The 25313-nt window shown below is 45.2% G+C and overlaps 1 protein-coding gene across 1 annotated transcript in view; it reads left to right on the top strand.

Moving 5' to 3' along the window:
* The window catches only part of CACHD1 (cache domain containing 1), a 235725-nt gene that overhangs the window by 201447 nt on the left and 8965 nt on the right, over nucleotides 1-25313 (top strand). The window contains exons 17-26 of the mRNA XM_043963374.1: nucleotides 7930-8052; nucleotides 9220-9319; nucleotides 9901-10017; nucleotides 12098-12258; nucleotides 13052-13138; nucleotides 14032-14148; nucleotides 16648-16799; nucleotides 20823-20984; nucleotides 22899-22976; nucleotides 24553-24654. Coding sequence (XP_043819309.1) covers nucleotides 7930-8052; nucleotides 9220-9319; nucleotides 9901-10017; nucleotides 12098-12258; nucleotides 13052-13138; nucleotides 14032-14148; nucleotides 16648-16799; nucleotides 20823-20984; nucleotides 22899-22976; nucleotides 24553-24654 — 1199 coding nt within the window. The remainder of the gene's footprint in view (nucleotides 1-7929; nucleotides 8053-9219; nucleotides 9320-9900; nucleotides 10018-12097; nucleotides 12259-13051; nucleotides 13139-14031; nucleotides 14149-16647; nucleotides 16800-20822; nucleotides 20985-22898; nucleotides 22977-24552; nucleotides 24655-25313) is intronic.

Here is a 25313-nt window from a genome sequence, read left to right as displayed (position 1 = left end):
GGATCTGGGGCTTAATTGAACCCATGTCTCTTGACTGAGCACAGTACAGCCCTCAACCCACTGTGCTGTTCCACCTCTCACTGTTTCCCTATGCAAACTTGGTGTCTGTTTCCTATTTTGATATACAAGCTTTGTGAAAATGCCTCAAGATTACTGACAAATTAGGTTTTGAGCTAATGGCATAGAAGCAAAACTTCTGTATGCAGACTCAAACATAAGGAAATTTTGGGTGGAGATCTAAAGATGAGCAGGTAGGGGAGGCAGGCTGTTCTAATCCCGTAATTATATGGATCGGTACCTGGAAAGCACCGTGCTGAATCTCACCATGAGGTTGCCTTCAGTTCAGGGGAAGACTGAACACCAAGCAGTCCTAGCTGCTCCTTACTCTGCTATGGCCCTGGGCATGTTTTGAGGTCTCTCCAGGATTCTGACTCTTCCTTTGTCAAATGAGGGGCTAGCAGGCCCCTTCCCGAGGATGGCCGATGCTGCCCGCATTTCCCCTGATTGTCCCCCAGGCCTGGCGTGCCCTCACTCCTCATTCCTGATGCCTGGCCCCCTTCAAAGCTCAGCTTAAATCCTTCTGCAAAGAAGCTCTGCTGCTTTTCAGTGTGAGCACTTTCCCTTGGAGACTAGCCCTGCTTTCTCTTGTCTGGATCCCACTGGCACATGGTTGGTTCCATGTCATCGCCACCATTAGACCAAACTCTTTGAAGAAAGTGTCTGATTTTTCCTTTCTTTGCATCTCTAGGGCTTAGCATGGTGCCATGCACACAGTAGGCAGTTAATAAATGATAATTGACTTGATTCTGTGATTGACAGTAGGCAGAACTCTTACTGAAGAGGAGATGGATACTGAAATGGAAATAGAAATATATAGATGGATAAATAAAAGAAAGAGAGGGATAGAAAGGAATGAAGCCAGCATTTATTAGGTGCCTATCATGCCAGGTCCTGTGCTAAACACTTTATAAATATTTCCTCATTTGATTCATACAACCCTGAGAAGAAGGTGCTGTTATTATGCTCATTTCACAGTTGAGCAAACTGAGGCAGCCAGTAGTTAAGTGACTTGTCTAGAATCACTTAACTGGGAGATATCTGGGGCCAGACTTCAACTATCCCCTTCACCACCTAGCCACCTCTGTCTAGAGAGAGAAAGAGAGAGAGAGAGGGAATTTATAAAGTGCATGCCATGTGCCTGGTCCAGCTATGAACACTGGGAATACAAATAAAAGCCAAATAATCCCTACCCTCAGGCATTTAAATTTGAATGGGAGAAGAAGCTGGCACAAAAAGGGGAGCTGGAAATCTGAGGGGGGAAAACAACCAGGTGCTGATTTTTCAGTGAGTCACAGAAGCTGCTGGCTTCTTACAGCAGTTCCCATTATATTTCCTTTAAAAAAAATCAGACTCATGATTTCATCAGTATAGGTATTTTCTTTTTTGGGGTGGGGGGGGTGGGGGTTAAGTGACTTGCCCCGGGTCACACAGCTAGTAATTGTTGTGTCTGAGACTGGATTTGAACTCAGGTCTTCCTGAATCCAGGGCCAGTGCTTTATCCACTGCACTACCTAGCTGCCCCAGTATAGGTATTTTGTAATGAGGAATTCTCTTTTCTTTTCTTTTCTTTTTTTTTTTAGTTTTTTGTTTGTTTGTTTTTGCAGGGCAATGAGGGTTAAGTGACTTGCCCAGAGTCACACAGCTAGTTAAGTATCAAGTGTCTGAGGCTGGATTTGAACTCAGGTCCTCCTGAATCCAAGGCCAGTGCTTTATCCACTGCACCATCTAGCTGCCCCCGGAATTCTCTTTTCTAAGACAAACAAGCAGCTTCTATGTAATTTGTATTCTTGGAAAGGTCCCTAGGGCAATGACTTGCCCAGGATCAAGCAGCCCCTGACTCTGAGGGTACCTCTCCATCTCCTCTGCCATGCAGCCTCTCACACACAAATGAATGCTCCCTCAGAACAGATCCCACCAGCCAGCCTGCTGCTGGCATTAGCTGCTACGTGGGCACCAGCTAACACCCCCTCACTGAGCCGCATCTCCCCAGCTGTGTATTTGAGGCACTAGAGACACATGGAGAAGCCAGCAATCACACTGGTGTTTGATCACCTTTAAATAAACTCAGCCCGTGCTCTTGGGCTCTGCTCGAGGGCAGGTCATTTAAAGACCTATTTGTGGTGCAGAGGTTCAAATATGTCCCATTTTCCTGGTGCCATAGAGGTCAGTGCTGCTTGACTGCAGAAAACACACCTTAGCTTCTGATTTAAACAGGCAGGGAACAAATCTCATGTCTGATGGGTCAGTGATTTTGTACATTCTGGGGGAAATCATTGGCTTTAGAGCTAGATGGAACCCTAGAGATTCTCCAGGCTGTTCATAGAAAACAGACATTTACGAGCATTTGAAGAAGCACTTTATACACATGAACTCATTTGAGTATTAGAGAAATTAAGTGACAAGGTAATGAATGGCAGGACTCAAACCCAGACCCTGGTAACAACACTACCTAATTTTCTCCCACCAGAAACTGTGAGGCTAGAGTGGTTCAAATCAATTGAGAGCCACTCTTTACACCATAGAAGCAGGCTAAATCCCACTAAACAAATACATGGTGTTGGGGGGGGAGAGGAGAGAGGGGAGGGAGAGGGACAGAGACAGGGAGAGAGAGGTACTCAACGGGGAAGATCAAGCTCGCTGGTGGTCAAAAGAGATTCCAAGCTCTGTATGAACCCTCAGCCACATCCATATGTCTTGTGTGTAAATAGAATGAGACTCCTTGAGGAGACCACACAGATCACTGGGAAGAATGAAAACACTGGCTCTGGAATCAGAGAATTTGAGTTCAATTCTGGCTCTGAGGCTTTCTTCTTTAGGACCTTGGGCAAGACCCTTCACCTCTAAAGGCCTCAGTTTCCTCATCTGAAGAATGGAAGGTTTGAGTTAAATGGTCTGCTCATGTATAGCTTATATTGAATTCCTTGAGTTCTGGGGGGAAGGGGAGAAAGAGAATTTGGATCAGAGTTTGAAAAAAATTGATGTCAAAATTTGTATTTACATGTAATTTGGGAAAATAAAAATGGAAAAAAATGAACTCAACAGATGACAACAGGTTAAGGACCCTCACTCAAGTTGCTTAAGGCAAAGTCTAGCCATGGTTTGATTCTGTGAGTTAAATGGCCTCTGAAGTCCCTTCTATATTCAGAGCTTTGATCCTATCATCTTCCTGAGTTGACATCTGGCCTCAGACATATATTAGCTGTGTGACCCTGAGCAAGTCACTTAATCCTGTTTGCCTCTGTTTTCTCATCTATAAAATGAGCTGGAGAAGGAAAAGGTAAACTACTCCAGTATCTTTGCCAAGAAAACCCCAAATGGGGTCACAGAGAGTCAGACACAGCTAAAAAACAATTGAACAGCATTTGGAAGCCGTATTGTGATTCCATAATGTATGTTGCTATCCTTCTCCTGCGAATTTTAGTTTTGATTATTTGGAGTTTGGCAGAGTGATGAGGATGTGCAATCATTGATTAAGAGATGGGTCAGACGTCCATTTTGAATGGAGAAGTAACATGGCTGACTTTCATCTATGGAGCAGAAAAGTCAGTTTGTCTCCACTGAGATTTTCTTCCACAGTTGCTAAGGTAACAGCATATTTCTGAAATGCAGGTTAAAAAAAATAGGAATGGGAAGCATATCCATGTACACCATGCTGTTTACTGCTGCTTTGTCATGACAATAAAGTCACATTGTCTTACAATGGAAGGAAACTTGCAGGAAATCTAGGATACCCCCTGCCTCAGATTGGAATATCAAGGGGGTGGGGACTAGATTCATTGGTAAAGGAAATTCCCAATATGGAAATGTATTCTACCAATTTACCTTTAAGCAATATATAGGCTCAGAGAGTTGCCTAGATCCCTAAGAGATTGTGACTTACCCAGGATCACACAAACTGTATGCATTAGGGCTTCCTGGTTTTGAGACTAACTCCCTATTCCACTAAGGAACCTTTTCCTTCTGTTGGTTACTACAGATTCATCATCCTATGACTCACCATGGGGGTGAGGGAAAAGAGAGGAGAGTTAGAGGGGGAGAGGAGGAAAGTCAGAAAGGAAAAGAGAGAATAAGGGAAGGAGAGAAAGAGGAGAGAGAGAAAGAGAAAAAGAAAAGAGAGGGGAAGGAGGAGAAAGAAGAAGAGGAGACAGAGACAAAGAGAAGATCTCATTGAATTGAATTGGAAACATAAATCACCCCCAGGAATCTGGCAGGATTTGAATTGTGTTTTTAATTAGGCACCTTCACAGTCTCCCAAGTAGAAAAATGCAGCTCAATCAAGGCTGTGAGGAAAGTGTGAAACAACACAGTTCCCTGCTTGACTCTGTGTTGTTTAACAATTTCATCAATTACTTTATGAAGACCCAGGTAACATGTCGTCATATTTGCAGAAGACACACAACCATAGGAAACAACATATATGATGAAAAAATTAGGATCCCAAATAATCTTGACAGCCTAGAACACTGAGCAGAATCTAACAAGATGAAGTTTAATAGGGATTAGTCCATCATTGAATGAGCATTTGTTAAGCACCTGTTGTGTGCGAGGCACTGAGGATAAAAATATAAAGAATGACACAATCCCTCAGAGAGCTTCCCTTCTCTTTTTGAAGAGACAGTGTGTGTGTGTGTGTGTGTGTGTGTGTGTGTGTGTGTGTGTGTGTGTGTGTGGACAGAATACAAAATAGGTATATGGTACTTAAACACAAAACAGGGAGGGAGGAAACTCACGGTTGGGGAGAATCGATGTGGTCTTATTCTTGGGTCTAGAAAATCAACTTCACAGATACAAGATGAGAGGGACATGGTTAGATGGTATTTTGCCTGAAAGATTTTAAAGTTAGAAGGGAGCTTAGAATTAATTCATGCACTTTTTATTTTACTCAGTAGGAAACACATAAGGAAGCTGGAGGAATTTCAGGTGAATAGTACGATAGGGCAACCCAAAGAGTTCCTTTGTGATTATAGGTTGTCTTAAGCCAATTAGAACATCCAAATAGAAGGAGACTGGACTCTGCCCTCATTAGGCCCCATCTGCAGTATCGTTCTGAGTCTCAGGCACTATGTTGAGATAAGAGGTTGACAAACTGGAGACTATCCAGAGAATGGAGCCACGATGGTGTTGATCTAGTCAATGAGCATTTATTAAGCACCTACTCTGTGCCAGACCCTCAGTATTAAGTCCACAAGACCCTTAAAGGATGGAGAGCCATGTTCCAGGGACAATGAAGAGAACATTGTTTGTTTTAAGTTGCACTTGATGGCCATTGATTTGTCTTCCAATTTTGAATTTTCCTGACTCTGTGGCATTGACAATCTTTCTGTTGCACCAGAATCTTGGTAGAGCAGAACAGAACAAAATTCTTTTCATGACCCTCCATACTGGGACCCTTCCAGGGGAGTCCATTTACCTAATAAGAGTAACTTTTCATAAGTGCCACATGAGAAGCAAACTACTTCCTGTCTCTGGCTCTTAGTTTCCCCATTTGTAAAATGAAGGGTTTGGGTTAGATAATCTTTAGGGTTCCTTATAAATTTTATGATCTCATGATTCCAAAAGGCAGCATTTATACAAAGGCAATATATAGTGTGTCCCAAAAATCTTAGCACAAGCAAAGCCTCGATAATTTTTAAACTTCACTAAGATGCTGGGAACATCCTGTTTTCATTCACTCTTCCATATGAAATGTGATCAAGTGAGGTAATAATTGCACAGTGCCTGGCACGTATATAAATGTTAGCTATTGTTTTTAATATTATTTTTAATTCTCATTTTTATCTAGTGGTTTCAAGTTAAAAGGAACCACAGATACCACTTATAACCAGAAGGGGGCAGTAGACCTACATGAAAACTCATTTCAGAGACAAGCTCAAGTCTAGCGTGATGTTTAGAAGATCTTGCATTATTAGGGAGGCCCTTCTGAAACTCACTCTATGGATTTTTTTTTCGAGGTCTTAGTCTTCAGAGCTTTGTTTTCCTTCTTTTGTTGACTGACAAAAACATGCATTAGGAAAATGTGCCAAGTAAAAACAGGAATGCTCTAGTCCCAGGTCCAATCCCACAACAGGGTGAGATCTCAAAGAGTCTCTGGGAGAGGGAGGGCTGTGCAGATGAGCGTTTAGGTGCCTCTCTCTGAGCTTCCAATGAAGATGAGGCAGCCCTTCAGAAAGTATACTAAGAAGCTTACTGGACCTTGAATCTCCCCTCAAACACTTACTAGCCTCTGATCCTGGGAAAGTGACTTAATCTGTGCCTCAGTTTCCTCACCTTTCCAGTAGGGGAAAGATCTGCAGCTCATTCACAGGGTTTCCATGAAGATCCAATGAGATAGTGCCTACAAAGTGGGGTTTTTCTAGCTATTTAAAAGGAGTTTTGTTGTTGTTTTATATGCTACATTTAGTTCAAAAGTGTAAGCTGGGGTGGGGGATACACATTGGAAAGGCCTTTGACAGTTGAGCTCATCAAGGGGAGAGCAGCTGAGATGGGTAGAGCACTGGAGACCGTGCCAAAGCAAGCTCAGTCAAATGAACTGTGGATGTTTGGCTTGGGGAGGTTGAAGGGCTCTCATAGTAAAGGAGGATTTGGTTTATTCTTCTCAGCCCCCAGAGGGTCTTCCTAGGAACCATGGGTGGAAGTTACAGGTGGGCAAATCTAGACTTCACTTGAGGCAGATATCGGCTCAAGGTAAAGAAAACCTGCCTCGGAATGGAGGGAGCTTCCCATCACTGGAGGAATTCATGCAGAGGCCGAATGTTTGGAAGACATTTTTGTTCAGATCTGGCTCAGTCTAGTTGGCCTCTGAGGCTCCTTCAAACTTGGATATTTTGTGATTCTATCCATTCTATTCTCCAGATGAACAAGAGTATAGGGGAGAAGCCTGCCCTTCCAGGACTGGCCATTACTAAAAAGAGACAGAGATTGAATAGGAACCGTCATCATTTGCCTCTTCATTTCTTTGCTTCACATCTTTATAAGAGCTGACCATTATATACCACCTAATGCTTTCCAACTACTTTCCTTGCATCACAATTTGCAGGTCTAGCTCTCCATTCATTACATCATACTGCCGCTCTGTTATATTGAAAACCCTGCCGTGATGATGTCATCTTGGTCTTCTTTGAGCAAGGACAACAACCAACTATTTGATGGATGGATGGATGATGGATGGATGGATGAATGATGGATGGATGGATGGATGGATGGATGGATGGATGGATGGATGGATGGATGGATGGATGGATGATGGATGGGTGGATGGATGTTCTTATATATCACAAATTCATGAGTTCGTGAAAATGCATCGATTAAGTTCTTACTATGTGCCAGCCAGGAACTATGGGTAGAAATACAAACAAGAAAGGAAGACCCTGCCCTTGAAGAGCTTGCATTCCAATAGAGGATGATAACATGTGTATTGGGGAGTGGTAGACAGAGATAAGTGTTTTGAACGGGGGAGTCAGAAAGAATGAGTGTTGACTTGATTCATGTTCCACAAGCTAGATTCACATTCTACAAGTCAGAGAGCAGGGTGGGGGAAGGGGAAGGGCAGGAGAGTTCACTTGCACCAGCCTGGCACAGTTCCTGCTATCCAGCCAAGATCAGGTGAATGAATGCTCACTTCTCAGACTCAGGACTCCAAGTGTGGGAGCTTGATCCCAGGCTAGAGGAATGCCATTCCTCTAATTTAGACATGTCTGTATCCCCTCATTTCCTCTCAGGAGATCTCCAGGCTATGTCAAGCCAATGGCTCAACTGATCCTCTGTATGTGGAATGCGGTGCTCAACCTTGATGCAGAGCAGACACAACTCTGGAAAGTACTTGGGAGTGCTTGTATTCATTTGGTGCCTTTTGTTTCTTTGTCTATAAAGTTCACAGATGTCTTCTGGGCACACTGTGGCAGTGATGGGCATTGACTTCACACTGAGATACTTCTACAAAGTTCTCATGGACCTGTTACCAGTTTGTAACCAAGATGGCGGCAACAAGATACGGTAAGCCTGTCTAGTTCCTGCCACCATTGGGCTCAAATGCCACAAAACTAAGAAGGGTGGGGAAGGTCCTAGGAATCCATGAGTATTATATATAACTTCTCAGAGAGTCTTTACTCTCTGAGTAAAGTGAGGGTGTGCCCAGAGTTTTTCTTTGGGGGATGGTGGCTTTCTCTACTTCAGCATGACCCCCCAGGGCATACACAGTCAGATAGACACAGTCTTTGGCATAAAGTCTGTCTGTGACAAAGGTCATCTCCAAAGCTTCTGTTCTATTAGAAATCAGACATTTCTGGCAAAGATAAGAGTTCCCATTTCTGTCTTTCTTTCTTGAGTCGTGTTATTGGTGTTAGGCCTAAGAGACTGTGGTGGTAGGAAGATGAGAAGCCAGCATAGGCAGCTGTTCAATTTCTGAAGAATGGAAGACTTTACCTTCCAGATATTTAAAAGGACACATCTGGAGTTAGGAAGACTCATCTTCTTGAGTTCAAATCCAGGCTCAGACACTTACTGGCTGTGTGATGCTGGGCAAGTCATTATACCCTATTTGCCTCAGTTTCCTCATCTGTAAAATGAGCTGGAGAAGGAAATGGCAAAGCACTCTGGTATCTCTGCCAAGAAAAGCCCAAATGGGGTCACAAAGAGTCAGACACGACTGAAATGACTCAGCAACAATAATGGATAGGGGGCCCTGCCTGGCTTTCTCATCATAGTCTGATGGTACTAGCAGAGCACATGGGCTGGACAGTGGTTACTCTGGTTCTTGTCACCTGGCTGGTCCGTCCGTTTTGCTCAGACCTTGGTGATGACAGCTTTTACTCCCTTGTTTTGCTTTAAATGGGGATGGATTCCACTGGTGTTACTGATCGACATAACATCCCGTTCCAGCTTCATAGTCCCCTTGGCTTGCATCCTGTGAGATCCACCTCACCAGCAAGAATGATTTTCTTCCCCAAATGACTGGTTTGGCTTTTCTTTTTATCCCCAGAGCTTGGCACAGTGCCGGGCATACAAAAGGCACTTAATAAATGGCTGTTGATTTGCCTTGCCTTGTAACCTCAGGAGCCTAGATCTCTGCATAGTCTTCCTTTTCAGAGTTGCCAGGAAACTGTTTTTTGACTCCCTTGACCCTTGCTTGGATCAATGAGATATGTGACTTTTTGGGAGCAGGTGCTTCATCATGGAGGACAGAGGTTATCTGGTGGCCCACCCGACACTCATCGACCCCAAAGGCCACGCTCCTGTGGAACAGCAGCACATCACACACAAGGTATCAGCTGAGAAGGGAGGGGGAGCCCATTCATTCCTACACGATGCTGCCATAGTGGTGCTCCTTAAACATGTCATTGCCCTGGGCGAGAAGCTTCAGGGGCTATAGGGAGAAGAAAATGCAGACTCATCTGCTTAGCACTAAAAACCATTTAATTCTCCTCGTCTTTCCGGGATGTCCCTCAGCACCTCTACATTCTAGCCAATCTGCCCTAATTGCCATTCCCCTTATGAGACATTCCATATCTGATCTCTGGTCCCTGTGGCTCTGCCCAGGTTGTATCTCCTGTCTAGAGTGCTCACTCTCCTTGCCTCCCCCAGATCCTTTCAAGTGTCAGTTCCTGTTCCCCCAGTGATCACCCCCTCTGCATTCCCCTGGCTGGAACGACTTTCTACCCTTTCCCTGTATTTTTGTATTTCCTTATCTGTGTGCCTGTTGTTTCCCCTGAGTAGAGGGTAAGCTCTCTGAGGGCAAGGCTGCTGTGTGTCTTGGCTTCTCCAGTGGCCAGCACAGGGTCTGCCCCACACTGTAGCCATTTGAGCACTTGCCCAGCTGACCATCTCTTTCCTTCTACCTTGCAGGAGCCTCTGGTGGCAAATGACATTCTGAACCACCCCAATTTTGTCAAGAAAAATCTGTGTAACAGTTTCAGCGACAGGACAGTGCAGAGGTTTTATAAATTTAATACCAGTCTTGTGGTGAGTGAGTTTCCCAGCATCCTCTTTCCACGCCTCCCCACTTTTCCATTCCCCTCCAATAGGTTTTGGAGCAGAAAGTGTCTGGCTAGCCCAGAGTCCTGCTTTAATTATGTGCATGTGATTCTATTGGCCTCCTTTGCTTTGTGGGCATTTGTTTAACCTTTTGGGATCTTTAGTTCACGTCTTCTCAGCGTTGCTCAGCCTCTTAGTACAAAGGAGCTGAATCCTTGGTTAGACACCATCACAGAGGGGAATGGGGCTACAGCAACCTATCAGTCCTTTCCTTTTTACTCTGGATGGAGCACTAAGCTAGGGAGGAGGCTAGTTACCTTTGCTTAGGTCCATATTAAAGTTAGCATGCCTCTTCTAAAGCACATACTTGGTGACAATAAGGACTAGCAGGGTGATTGATGTGGGTAAATTAAATGCTAGAGACTCCTGAAGTAAAATGTCAGATAACCTCCCCTGCACTGTGTTTGATCAATGAGGCAGCTAAATCAGCTGTAGCAAATTGGATTTGGAAGCAAAAGGCCTGGGATCGAATCCCAAACCTGAGATTTACTAGTCGAACAACCTTGAGCAAGTCATCTCACTTAACTGAACCTCAGTTTTCCTATCTAGAAAATGGAAATAATACTTTGTTGTAAGAAAGTACTTTTTAACAAATGATTAAAACAAGCATTTGTTTTCTCTCCTGCCCATTTACTTCCCCAAATTGAACAAGAAAGGCAGAAAAAGAAAACCTCCTAACAAATATCTATATTTGTCCAGTGAAACAATTCCCCACATTAGCCACTTCCAAAAATACATGTCCCTTCTCTCTTCATCATCTTTCTAGCAGGAGGTGGGTAGTATCCTCTAGAACTGGGCTTTGTCTGTGCTTTGATCTGAGTGCTAAAGTCTTTCAAGGTTGTTTTTTCTTTATAATGTTATTGCCATTCGATAATTTGCTCTCCTCCATCACTCTGCTCTCATTCAAAGAGCTCTTTCCATCAGAGAGCCAGGCAGTGCAGTGGTGAGAAGGTGGGATATGGTGTCAGTAAGACTTAAGTTCAAATCTGGGTTCAGACACTTCCTAGCTGTGTGACCCTGGTTAATTAACCTCTATGTGCCTCAGTTTCCTCATCTGTAAAATGGGGATAATAATAGCACCCATCTCCCAGGGTTGTTGTGAGGAGCGGATGACAGAATCCATGGAAAACATTTTGCAAACCTTGAATGCTGGCAACTCTTATTCTTTTGACAAGAATCTTTATTGGTGCCTTTCAGTTTGGCATCATTTGGGGATCTTGCCTCTCTCTCCCTTTCCCAGTAAAACCTCCCTTGTAAGAAAGAAAAACCGCTGTCAAGCTAAGCCTGAGGATACAGTGATGCCATCTGGTCAGAAGTGCCATGTTCTCCCCCTGCCGAAGGAGAGGGTTCTATCTCACCATCCTTCTCTTCAACCATCCCTGGCTCGCTCAGTTCTCTTGCCATTTACATTGTTCACATACATTGTCTTTGTATTCCCGGTGCCTAACATACAGCCAGCACTTAATAAGTGCTTCTCAGCGGACTCATTAACTATTGTAGTCACTATGAGATTCTTTGGGTTCCACTTATTAATTAACAATAATAACAACTAATCATTAATAATGATACACCTCTTTTAGGTTTGCCAAGTGTTTTACATGAATTATTTTGATCTGAATCAGTTCAAATAAATCTTGGGCTCACTTCATTACTACAGGAAAAGAAACCGTTATTTCTGTGCAAGAAAAAGGTCTCCTCTGGTTAGGTAGGGTAACTTTCTGAACAGGAGACTGCACTGATTTGCACGGATTTCTGTTATGATGACAGCTGGTTTGGCGAAGGGAGGTGGTTAATGAGCTGCACTAAGTGGGCAGGTCCAATTAGCAGGGGACTGGGTAGTTATTTTGACCACAAAGGCCAAGTGTCTGCCTCTCCAATGAGATCCCCTCTGTAAGCCCTCAGCACATAGCAGGTGCTTGATAAAGGCATGCTTTCTTTCCCCAGCCCTTCCCTTCTCCCCTAGAAGCAAGTCCCCCGACCCCTCTAAAACCTATCGGTTCTTCTCCAGGGGGATCTGACAAACCTCGTTCATGGCAGTCATTGTTCCAAATACCGACTGACGAGAATCCCAGGAACCAACGCTTTTGTCGGGATCGTCAATGAGACTTGTGACTCTCTGGCATTCTGTGCCTGCAGCATGGTGGACAGGCTCTGTCTGAATTGTCACAGGTAAAGAGGGATGAGAATCCCCAGACTCCCCCCAAGCAAGGGAGGCTCCTATTTTTTCCTGCCTTTAAAAAAGTGAATTAAAAAAACGGGTGTCAGGCATTTTTAACAAGATCTTGGAGGGCAGGACCAGTGGAATCTGGGAGATGATGCTGAAGAAGAAACACACCCTGCCTTTGGAGCACATCTGGCCTGCTTTGGCCAGCTTTATTCAGAGGAAAATGTTTTAAGTTACTATATATTGAATGAGAAGTCACGTGGTGGGATGAACAGAAGGCTAGGCTTGGAGTCAGGAAGATCAGACACCTCCTAGCTGGGCGACCCTAGGGAAAGTCAGTCTCTAACCTCTCCCCCCAACCAGGTTTCTCTCTAAGAGTAGAAGTGGTAAGCACTTGCCTTGCCCAGTCCCCTACACTGCCAGTGCCTTCCCTCTGTTATCTCCAATTTATCCTGCCCATGTCTTGTTTGTACTTGATTATCTCCATGTTGTCTCCCCCATTAGACTGGGAGGTCCTGGAGAACAGGGACTGAATGTCACTTTTCTTTGTATCCCCAGCACCTTACATAAAGTAGGTGCTCAAAAATGCTTATTGGCAGAAGGGAGCTTCCACGCCAGGATTTCCATACAGATGAAATCACAAATCCACATTTCTCTGTGCTCTACCCTCAACTATTTAAAGCCATTCCAATTGGCCTGGGCACCCTTTTATCTTGGAATTTCCCTTTCCCTTTGTGTATCATGATCTAATTTCTTGCTGACACTCTGTGCATGGTTGTTTCAATTTTTGTTTTCAAGAATGGAGCAGAATGAATGTGAATGTCCTTGTGAATGCCCTTTGGAGGTCAATGAATGTACTGGCAACCTCACCAATGCAGAGAACAGGTAAAAATGAATCGGACAGGCTGTGCCTCTGGCTGCTTTGGGGAGGGACAGGGAATGATTCATCCCAAGGAAGAATGAAGCCAGGATCTTAGTGGGAAAGTGGGAGGGCATCTGAGAATCATCCAGTCCAAGTTCTATGAATCTCCTAGGTACTTCCTGAGGAAGTCTACCTCCAGGCTTTGCAGTGAAGGGACCCCAATGCATTTCCCATATATGTGCCATTTACAAAATTAAAACTCTTACTTACAGAGTGACCAATTCATAGATTTAGAGGTGGAAAGGGCCTAAGGCATCATCCAGTCCAGTTCTCCCATTTAAGAGATAAGGAAATCAAGGCACAGACAAGTGAAAAGTATTGAACACAGGTCACATGGGGAGAATGGGGGAAAAGTTGGCACTAAGATCCAGGTCCAATGAGGACTATAACCTAGGTTCTCTGATTCTGGGGCCAGCCAAGACTAGAACCCAGACTTTCTGATTTTGGAACCAGCCAGGACTAGAATCTAGATTGTCTGATTCAAGAGCTGGCCAGGACTAGAACCCAGTCTCTCTGATTTCAGAGTCAGATCTTCCATTCTAACACCCTGTGTCCTTAGCACTTTGAGTTCTACCAAATGATTCCCTCCCAACTCTATGAAGCAGTATGCCCACCCTCATTTTATAAATGAAGAAACCAAAGACCAGAGAGGTCCAGGGACTTTCCATCCATGGCACATCTATTGGAATTTGAACTTATCTCCCAACTACAAGTCCTGTATTTAATCAGCATTCATAGAACTTGCTTTCTGCTCATCTGCCATGGCTAAAAATTTGCCCAGCTCGTGGTAGAGGGGTGGGGCTGGTCAATTGAGAATAACTGTGTTTGTTTTAACTTCCGTGTTTTCCCCAAACAGAAACCCAAGTTGTGAGGTCCACCAGGAGCCAGTGACGTACACAGCCATTGACCCTGGTTTGCAAGATGCCCTGCCCCAGTGTGTCAACAGCAGGTGCAATCAGAGGATAGAAAGCGGGTAAGCTTCTGTCCATGCTCACTCTAGGTACATTCCAGACTTGCTGAGCTAGAACTCACTACAAGGAGTTGCTTTAATACCCAGCAAGTGGACTTGTCAACCCCTCCTCCACCGCACACATCCAAAGTCCCCTCCTAATGCTCTAGGGGAATGTGATGTGGCGAGAATTAGCAAGTGAATTAGAAATTAGAGGTTTCCGAGACCCTTTGCCCACCTGAGCCCACACAGGCAGTAAGCATCAGGGGAAGGGTCTGAATCCAAGCCGTTGGGTGCCAAAAGAGGGTAAAGGAACAAGAACTTGTCCCAGACACTGTTACACACGTCACAGATATTGTATCCTCACAACCCTCAGAGATTGGTGTCATTATGATCCCCATGTTATAGCTGAGGAAACTGAGGCCAACAGAGGTGAAGTGACTTGCCCAGGGTCACCCAGCCAGTAAGTGTCAGAGGCTGGTTTGGAACTCAGGTATTTCTGTATCCAGGTTTGGGCTTTGTGCACTGTGGCACCCCCTAGCGGATCCAAAGCCAGTGTTTCCCCCACTATACCAAGCCTGATGGCCATTAGTATCCATTTCTCATTACCAGTCAGTAGGTATAGAGTGAAAGTTAATAAAGTCATTGGAAAGAAAGGCCGTTGGCGGGAGCTTGAAACGATTCTATTTAGCAAAGATTCATTAAGCATTTGCCCTGATATTCATAAACCTGCTCCCTGACTTCAGAGAGCTTGTATTCTACTTGGGAAGATTCCATCCTCCTGGAATTTACTGGAAACTCTGGCCCAGGATGAGTTATTGTGTCTGGTTAAATCTGGTCTTCATCTCCTCCCTCATGATCAGTTTTCTAGCTGTCTTTTCATGCCACCAACTGTTATTGCACTTCAACCCCATCTCTCCTGCTATGAGCTGAGAAACCATACGCCAAACTCCTTAGAATTATATTGGAAAAATGAACCTAAGTTATAATGTTCTAAGTTGGCTTGAGAGGAGAGATGAGGATGTGCACCTCACTCCCTTCATTGCAGAGGTGGGGGGCCAGGGTTGTGGAATATGGCATACACTGTCAGGTTCTTTCTATGTGTCCCTTTTTTAAGCTACTTGCTTGCTTTCTTTCTTCTCCTCCCTTCTTATAAGGGATGGATGAGTAAGTAGGGAAAGGAGAAGGAATATATTGACAAGGAAAATGACATAGGAACAAAGGACAGCAATAAAAATTAATTTTAAAAGAGTTACATTTGAAGTAGAGAAAAAGAGACTGAATGGGAGCCTGGAGATGCTACCTGAAGTCAAGTCATTAGGGCAGCTCATTTGGCTTCCATGTGTTGTACATCTGGGTCTGTAAATGAGGCTACTCCGGAACGGAGTCCCTTTCTGAAACATTGAGAAGGAGAACTCTCATGGTGTGGTATAAGCATCTCCAGAGACCCTTTCAGGGGGTCTGTGAGATCCAAGCTATTGTTATAGTAATTCAGAGATTACTGTTATCAAGAGTATTATGATATAATAGTATTATTATGATTATAAATTATATTATTAAAGATTATTTTATAATTATTAAGATTGTTGTTATAGTAACAGAGATAGGATTTGCTTATTAAAATACTCCTCCCTTGTCCAACTACATATCTGTGCTAGATGGGATTTTCTTGATATTCTTCAAGCAGAACAACATTCCGCAACCGATTAAATGCAGACACAGATATGAGAGTCCATCTGTCTTTTGTTAGGCCCGACATTAGAGTGATTTGAATGTGTGTGTCTGTGTGTGTGTGTTTGTGTGTGTGTGTGTGTGTGTGTGTGTGTGTATAATGCCATTCTCAATAAATGTTTCTTTGTTTTGGAAAATATCACTATTTTAATAAAAAATATGTGATTTATGTTAGCATATAATTGTTTTTATTATTATTTTTTAAAGGATTACTAAATACGTTTATGATTATCAGCTTTAATTTCTTATGTAATGAATGTCAATAGATGTAGTTCACATAAGCAAAAACTCTTGTGGGGGGGGTGCTCAAGGAATTTTAAGAGTACAAAGGTCCTGAGACCAAAAGGTATGAAAACCACTGCTCTAGAGACAGAAAGGACCTGGGAGGCATCTCCTCTGACCCCTCCAAAAAAGATGAGGTAGCTGAGACACCTTCGACAGGTCACATGACCAACACAGATTCCACAAGTAACAGGGGCCGAGGGAGAATTTGAATCCAGGTACTCTGACTCAGGAGCTGGGGCCCTTGCCACCGTAACATGTCAGCAGTAGGCAGAGCCTTGTCCCAAGCTGTGAGGGCAGCAGGGCCTCTTCTGGGCAGCATGCCAGTCTCACTAAACCCTCTCCAGTCATCCCCTTGCCTCCACCCTAACCAAGGGAATGGGGGAAGGCCTGGAGCGACGGTTCCCAAAGCACCAGAGGTTGGAGTGGGGAGGGGGGCAGCAGATGTTGGGCCTACAGGGTATTTTCATCTCACAAAGGAGTGACATGAAACCTCCCGCTTTCTGCTAGGGATTGCTTTGGCGTGCTGGACTGCGAGTGGTGCATGGTAGACAGCGACGGCAAAACACACCTGGCGAAGTCCTACTGTGCACCCCAGAAAGAGTGCTTCGGAGGCATCGTGGGTGCCAAGAGCCCCTATGTGGACGACATGGGAGTGATAGGTAATGCCTCAGGTCTAGCACTGGGAGGTGGCACCAGGCAGCCTGAGGAAGGCCATCGGAGGCTGTTGCTCTCACCTACATGACAGGGCTGGCGGTGCACAATGAGCTTCTTCCATGCCTCCTTAATCCCTTCTCCCAGTGGCTTTTGGCCCAGCCCCCCAGTGAGCCGACAATTGCTTCCCCAGCTGGTTGCTTATAAAGCAGGGAGAAGACTGAGGCCGTTGGAACCTGTGGATTCTCATAGGCTGGTTTTCTGGTGCAGAAAACTTGATTGTGCTGAACGGTGAGTTCAGTGTACACCAACCACGTAGCGAGGAAGCTATGAGGTTGTAAAGTGCTCTGCAGGAGCCCTTGGATGAGACCAAGGGAGGAGATAATCCACCAGGGCTCTGAGCTGGCCGGACCAGGCTGGTCTGCATCCAGCCTGGGCCACATCCCAATCAAATCGACAAATATCTTGTTTTCTTTTGTTATCCAAACACTGGACTCAAATATCCCCTTGCCCTCATCTAAAAGATGATGCAGAGAATGAGGACTGGAAGGAAATGAAGGCCAAGGGACAGCTGATTGCCTTTGCCACTGCTCTGAAATGGGTTTCACCCTAATTTAACTGGAGGCCTGATAAGGAAGTCATTGGATTTCAAGCAAGAAAGAGACGATCTGGGTACATGCACCCTCTTGTTTTACAGAGGAGGAAGGTTGAGACCCAGATATGTCGGGTCACTTGCCCAAGATAGCGTATAATATAGTGAGCAGGAGATCTAGGATTTGAACTCACCCCCCAAACTCTAGTTCTCTTTGCTACATTTTTGTTGTCGTTGTTCAGTCATTTCAGTCGTGTCCTTTCCATGGCCCATTTGGGGTTTTCTTGGCAGAGACAATGCAGTAGTTTGCCATTTCCTTCTCTAGCTCATTTGACGCATGAGGAAACTGAGGCAAACATGGTTAAATGACTTGCCCAGGGCTACATAGCTAGTAAGTATCTGAGGCCAGATTTGAACTCAGGTCTTCCTGACTCCAAGCCCAGAGTTGTATCCAATGTGCCACTTAGCTGCGCTCTGACACTGTGCTACATTGTTCTTTTTAAGGTTGCTCTGAGTCCTTATCATCAAATATTTATTGAATACCTGCTGTGTACTCAGCACCGTGCCCTTAGGCACTGGGGATATCAAACCAAATGAAATAGCTCCAGCATTGAGGGCCAGTGAGGAGGATACAATAGGGATGTGTGTAAATATAATCCAAGGAAAGGACGTGGCAAGGGAGAGAGGGGTCTGGCTAAGTTCCCGAGGAGAATTTGCACAGGAAGAGAATCTCACATGGAGAGACTTGGTCTCAGTGCCCATTGGGGAAAGGAAAGGAGCACGCTGGAACCATGCGCCAAGGAGGATGCCAGGCTGGGGAGGGCACTGAAGGCCAGGCTAGAATGAGGACTGGGCAATAGAACTGAGGATGGAAGTGATCTCTGGGCATTTAAAGGACTGTCTCAGGAGAGTTTGCAAAGAAGTAGATTTAGGCTCAATAAATGGAAAGAAATGCCAATGACAAGAGATCCCCAAAGTAGAATGGGCTGCCTTGGAGAGTGGGTACCACTCTCAGAGAGGCATAGATCAAGAACTGGAATCGATCAAGCAACACACACTGAGTAAGCACCTACTGTGTGCCTCGTACTATGCTAGGGCACACACAGAAATACAAAGCAATCTCGACTCCCAAGGAGTTTACGTGGCATTGCGCCACTTAGTGGAGGAAGCTGAGGTTGGGTGGCTCATTATCACAGATTTCGACCAGGACAGGACCGCAAAGGCCATCCAGTTCAAGCCTCTATTTTATAATTGAGGACGTGGGGTTAAGTACTCTAGGAGGACCAAACGTCTAGAGCTAGAAGGGACCCAGAGACCACTGAGTTTAAGCCCCTCATTTTATAGATTAGGAAGTTTGTCTTACCCTAGAGGGTAAGAGACTTGTCCAAGGCACTCACAGTTCACACTGATAGTAAGCATCAGATATAGAATTTGAACTTGTCTTTTGACTCTGGTGCCCATGCTCTTTCCACTGGACCATACTGTCTCTCTATTGTTGGGGATATTGGAGAGAGGATTCTTTTTTTTCATTTCTAAGTTAGATTCAATGACCCCTGAGGTCATTCGGTCAATCAATGAACATTTATTAAATGTCTACTATGAAAAATAAATAAATAAATAAACAAACAAACAAACAAACAAATAAATAAATAAATAAATAAATAAAAGGGGCAGCTAGGTGGCGCAGTGGATAAAGCACCAGCCCTGGATTCAGGAGGACCTGAGTTCAAATCCGGCCTCAGACACTTGACACTTACTAGCTGTGTGACCCTGGGCAAGTCACTTAACCCCCATTGCCCCGCAAAAAAAATAAATAAATGAATAAATAAATAAATAAATAAATGTCTACTATGGGCCAGGCACTGGACTAGGCATGGTCCCTTACAGCCCTAGATTTGCTAATTCTAGAAAAGGCATCAAACTATGTTCTACCTAACTCCAGAGAGCAGACCGGGAAGGAAGCTAAAAGGGGTGGATTTTGGCTCAATACAGAGAAGAGCTTCCTGAGAAGAGCTCCCTGAAAGATGGAAAGGGCATTTTGGGAGGTTCATGAGTCCTCTGCTCCAGGGGATTGGGGGTGAAACCTGGCTGATCACTTGTCATTCAAGGGCTCATAGCTCTAGAGTGAGAAGGGATGTCTGGGCTCACCTGGGCTCACCTGCCTGTACAATGGGGGTTCTTAGCCTTTGTTTGGTCGTGTCCCCCTTGGGCACTCTGGGAAATTTTGTTTTTAAATGCATACAATTACAAAGGAAGCCAATTACATTGAAATACAGTTAACAATTTTAAAAAGACACCTAATTTCAGCCCCAGCTGTAAGGAACGCCTTCTTTGATACCCCGGGGCAAATAGGTGGTCAACACGCTTCCTCCTATGTCCTTTATGACAGTGACCTCACTGCCTCCTGAGACGTTCCCCTCCCACTTCGGGACAACTCCAATTGCTGGCAAGGTTTCCCTGATATCAGGACCAAAGGGCCTATTTGTACTGTCAATGCCCACATTTACTTCAAGCTCTTTCCTCTTGAGCCAAACAGGATGATTCTAATCCCTTCAAATACACAAAAGAGCGGACATGATCCTTGTAAGTCTCCTCTTCAGCTTAAGTGTTCCCATCTCCCCCCAGCCAGTCTTCACATGGCATGTTCTTGAGGAGCATCACCATCGTGGCTGTCCTCTTAGATACTCCCAGCTCATCAGTATCCTTCTCCTGATGTGATCCTCAGAGGTGAATACAGTATTCCAGATGTGGTCTGACCAGGACAGAGTAGAGAGGGCCTCTCATCTCCCTAGCGCCCAAATCAGTGCCACTCCTGATAAACCTAAGACCATGTTAGCTGTTCCTGGCTATCAACTCATAGTTAATCCCCACTGATCAATCAACCACCAATTATTTATTTAAAAATCTAACCTACAGCAGTGTGGTAAGCTTTGGCCCTGGTACCATTGAACCTGCAGTCTACTCACTGTAGTCCAGGACAAGGGAAGACTTGAATCATTTTAGAATGGAAGTGAGCCCACATGGCTTCACTTTGTTTTGGGGAAGTTAATTTTTGGACCCCATGTATAAGACTTTATACTGATCCCTCTTAGAATAAGCTAGATTTGGCCCAGAATTCTACCCAGTCAAGATTTTTTGACACTCTAAGCCTCACTCCTGGTTCAGTCAGGCAAAGCTATTCTTGGTGATTATCAGCCATTGAATTACCTTCACCACTCAGCATCCCTATCTACTTGTTCTGTCCTACTTTCCCCCTTGTTGCCCTGTGTCATAGGCTGGTCTGCCAGCAAGGTGTTCCTGCGATTTAGCCTGAGAGGCGCACAGAGCAAACCCTCCCATGTCCTGCTAAGATGAGACGCTCTCTGATCTTTTCTTTCTCTCGTCTGCTCTTTCTCAGTCACACGGCACTCACCTGGCATCTGTTTGTTTTTTAACAAAGGTGATGAAGTGATCACTTTGAATATGGTCAAGAGCGCCCCTGTGGGACCAGTTGCAGGGGGGATCATGGGATGCATCATGGTACTTGTTCTGGCCGTCTATGCCTACCGCCACCAGATTCACCGCCGAAGCCATCAGCATATGTCTCCTCTGGCTGCCCAGGGTAAGCTAAAGACTCTGACTCAGCCCCCACCCGTTGATGCCGAGGGCTTCATCGGGCTGCCCTGACACCTCCCAGAGGTCAGCCTCTCAAACTGCTCCAAGGAGAGCTGCAATCACCTTACCCAGTTGCTCCAGACTTGGGCATGTAATTCATGTCTGGGAGTAGGAGTAGCCAGGAAAATTATAGTGCGGGTGCTGTGGGCCCTGTTTTCTCTGTAGATGCAAATGTTCACCTGCCTGACGTCTGGGTTTGATTCTCTCTTTGCATCCTCTCCTAATTCCTTTCAAGTGGGAGACCGGCAAGCCTTTGCTGAGAGCTTCATTTGGCTTCTCCAGGGGCTCCCCAGCAGCTTGGCCCTTCTTGTCTGGCTCCAAGCAGCCCTTCAGGGGACTTTGCTCAGGCTAGTCAGAGATACCAAGCACAACCACAAGAATTCTTTCCTCTCCTGAAAGGTGGAAAGGAGCCGCTCGTGGTTTTGTGCCAGGCTGGTGACTAAGAACACGTGGGCATCCCGTCTCCCCAGACCAGCAGAGCCCTTGTGACGTGTCTCATTATTATGAGTACCTACTGCTGGGTATCGGGACCTTCATGTAATTAGCCTATGACACCCTGGTTTTGCCTCTGCCCACCCTCCAGCCTCACCAGTGTTACCAGAAAAGCAGACTGCTTTGTCACTTTTCTTCAGGAGGTGAAAGGCTTTAATAAGAGAAATCACCCTACCTCCCTTCCTTCATTTTTTTCTTTCTTTCTCTCTTTCTTTCTCTCTCTCTCTCTTTCTTTCTTTCTCTCTTTCTTTCTCTCTCTCTTTCTCTCTCTCTCTCTCTCTCTCTCTCTCTCTCTCTCTCTCTCTCTCTCTCTTTCTTTCTTTCTTTCTGAGGCAATCAGTTTAAGTGACTTGCCCAGGGTCACACAGCTAGTAAATACCAGATTTGAACTTCGGAAGACAAGTTTTCCTGACACCAGGCCTGGCACTCTGTACTCTATGGTGCCACCTGACCGCCTTGGGGTTATCATAGAAATCATCATATGATCTTATGTTTAGAAATAAATCATGGATATAATCCAAGCCTGCCATTTTATAGATAACACTGCTGAGACCCAGAGAAAGGGAAGTGATTTACCCAAGGTCACACAGTGGATAAAGAACAGAACCCAAATTCAAACCTAGATCCCCTGACTTCTAATCTAGAATTCTTTATGCCAAGCCCTGCTGCTTTTCTAAGTAGCGTCTACCTTGGGCAGGGTGGGATAGTGGATGGAAAGCCAGGCTTGAAGTGAGAGACCTGAGTTCCAGTCCTTCTCTTGACACTGACTGCCTGTGTAACAATGAACATGTCACCTCAGCGGCCATTGTGCCCCAAGAACCTCTCTAAAACTAGAAGTTCCAAATGGGTTCCTGATCAGAAGCAGTTTCCCCAAAGGGAGCTCCTTGTACTGATGAAATCACCCACCAAAAGCCCAACGGACAAGATGGGGGTAGCCAGGTGATGGTGAGCACCTAATGTTACATTATCACTTGACGTGGGATCTCTAAGAATGGGATTCTGCACAGATGCTCTGAGGATAGAGTCACCAGGGGCTTTTCAGCCTAACCCTAGTCCTCCTTGTGGTCCTGCTCTCCCATGTCCAGCACTCTGGGCAAGTGGACAGAGCACTCCATCCCTTCCATTGACTTAGTGGAGAGGTCTTTGGGAATCAGTGGGAAGTCAGATGGGTGTCTTGCATCTCTTTTCTCTCCTTCCCCCCACCCCCCACCCCAATGGACTTGAGAATCTACTCATCCCCCTCCCAGAGAGCTCTCCCCCTCCCCCTGAGTAAAGTGCTCCTGTCTAGCAGGACCTCGATGCAAGTGTTTGTTTGTTTTTTTGATGAGATAATTTGACCAAAAGTCTTCCTGTTTTTATTGCTGGATAGAAATGTCAGTGCGAATGTCCAACTTGGAGAACGATAGAGACGAAAGAGATGATGACAGTCATGAAGACAGAGGCATCAGTAAGTACAGCAGCCCCTTGTCTGATTGCCTGATGGGACACCGGGTCAGGGCTCTGGTGCATCCTTGAATCTCTTGGCCCCATATCCCAACTTAAGATGCTCAGACTCAGGGCATTTATTTAGTTGCTACTGTTTCTCCCTAACTTAAGGCCAAGTGAGTGACTGTTTATTTTGCTTGGAAAACCTTGAAAGACTGAGTGTGATTCTCTTGAGTTTTTCCTTTCATCACTGGATTTATGCTGAGTTTCAATCCCTTGGAATAAAATACTATGCCATGAACTCTTCTTCCTCATTTCTTTTCTAATCTAACCTAATATAATCTAACACTGTAGGATGTGCTCTTCTTTTTGATGATCTGAATAGATATGTCAGGGGGAGAAAATGAATTATTTTTAAGCAAAAGACTTTCATTCACTGAGGGAAAAGGGAAGTTCTCTGGACAGGGATTTCTAAGAGTTGTATTCAAAATGTGCCTCTGCCACTCCATGGCCCTAGGCAAGGCTCCCCCTCTCTGGGCTCCGTCCCTTACCTCTACAACAAAGGGATTGGATTACATTCCTCTCTAACGTCCATTCCATTTCTAGGTAGGGAAAGGGCATTGGCTCAGAGGACTAGAGTTCAAATCCTGACCCTGAAACCACCCAAATGACTTGAGACAAGTCAACAAGCTTCCATGGACCTCCTTCTGTGGACAATAAAGGAGCCGGATACTGCCCTCCTTTCCTACCCTTCATTTATGAGCCATGAATAATAAGAGTAGGAGGCTAAGTGGCCCAAGGGATAGGGCATTGGACCTGGAGTCAGGAAGACCCGAACTTCAATCCTGCCTTAAACTCTTCCTATCTGTGTGACCCTGAGCAAGTCATTTTACTTCTGTTTCCCTCAGTTTCTTCATCTACAAATAGATAGCTAGCTAGGTAGATAATAAGGATAGCATCTACCTCCCAAGATTGTTGTGAGGATCAAATTAGACAATATCTGTAAAGCACTTTGAAATCCTTAAAGCTCTATATAAATGCCCACAGTTGTTACCATCTCATTTTTAGCTGTGTGACCTTGGGTAAGTCACTTCCCCTCCTATGCTTTGTTTCCTGAACTATGAAGAAGGAGGTCAGAACTAGATTCATCTCTTATGTCTCTTCCATCGATCCTAATGGCAGAAAACCATTAAGGAACAGTTTGAGGCAGGTGAGGCCTGTGCCAACAGCACTGGATTAGGAATCAGTGGGCCCAGGTTCAAATTCTAGCTCTTTGACTGACTGCCCAGGTTACGTTGGTCCTGGGCCTTGTTTTTCTTGCCTATAAAATGAGTAGGTTGGGCTAAGTGCTTTGCAGGGGACTTCCTCTCTACAATTCCATGCCTCTAAATCTGGGCATTCCTCAGGCTTCATATTCATGCCTCCTTAGAAATGCTTTCTCCACCGTCTTTTTCTAAAATAGAAACTGTCTCTTACTTACTCGTCCTTAGAAGCACAGATGCCCTACCACTGAATGAGCCCACTGGGGGAAATAAATTGATGAGATATCATAAAGAATTAGCCTGTTAGTAAAAATGAATTGTCCTTATCTTCTGCAGTCAGCAACACTCGATTTATAGCAGCTGTGATAGAACGGCACGCACATAGCCCGGAGCGGAGGCGACGGTACTGGGGTCGATCGGGGACAGAGAGTGACCACGGTAAGTCCCGAATCCACCATGGTGCCCGCTCTGTATGATGAGATGACCAGAGCTGTGGGTCTTGGGGTGTCCCCAATCAGAGCCCTTGATTCATTCCTGTCATGTCCTCATGTGAACTCTTATGCTGTGGCATCCACCAAGACACTGCCCAGCTGTAAGGTTCTGTGTCAGCTTCATCCTTAGTGGCCCAGAGGATGGACGCTGTTTAGTCATCCAGAGGACCCCCTAGGCAGACTGATAATGTCCCAGGGTCAGTCAACAAGCATTTATCACTGAGCACAGGACAAGCGCCAGGGAGATGGGAGAAGGCAAAACTAGCCTCCGCTTCAAGGAGCGCCCACTCTAGCTTTCTCTAGAGTTCTTTCTTCTCTGCTCAGGATGACTGCGCTGAAGCAGCTCAGCTGATCCGTGAGGGGGAAAGAGATTGAGAAGCAGGGCAGTCGGGGTCCGCATTGAGACCCCGTCACACCTGGGGCTAAATCTAGCCTCAGACACTCATCAGCTTGGCCCCTCCAAAATCAAGAGTGATCCCTCATAGACCTCAGGCTCCTTGGCCCCTGGGCTAGACAGTGGCCCACCCCCCAGCATTACTAACTGGCCCAAACACTAGGATTCATTCACTCAGTAAACAGTTATTAAATGTGATGCACCTGCGGCCA

This window comes from Dromiciops gliroides, chromosome 4 (genome assembly GCF_019393635.1).
Source record: "Dromiciops gliroides isolate mDroGli1 chromosome 4, mDroGli1.pri, whole genome shotgun sequence".
NCBI lineage: Eukaryota > Metazoa > Chordata > Mammalia > Microbiotheria > Microbiotheriidae > Dromiciops > Dromiciops gliroides.
This window is presented reverse-complemented; position numbering and strand designations above follow the sequence as displayed.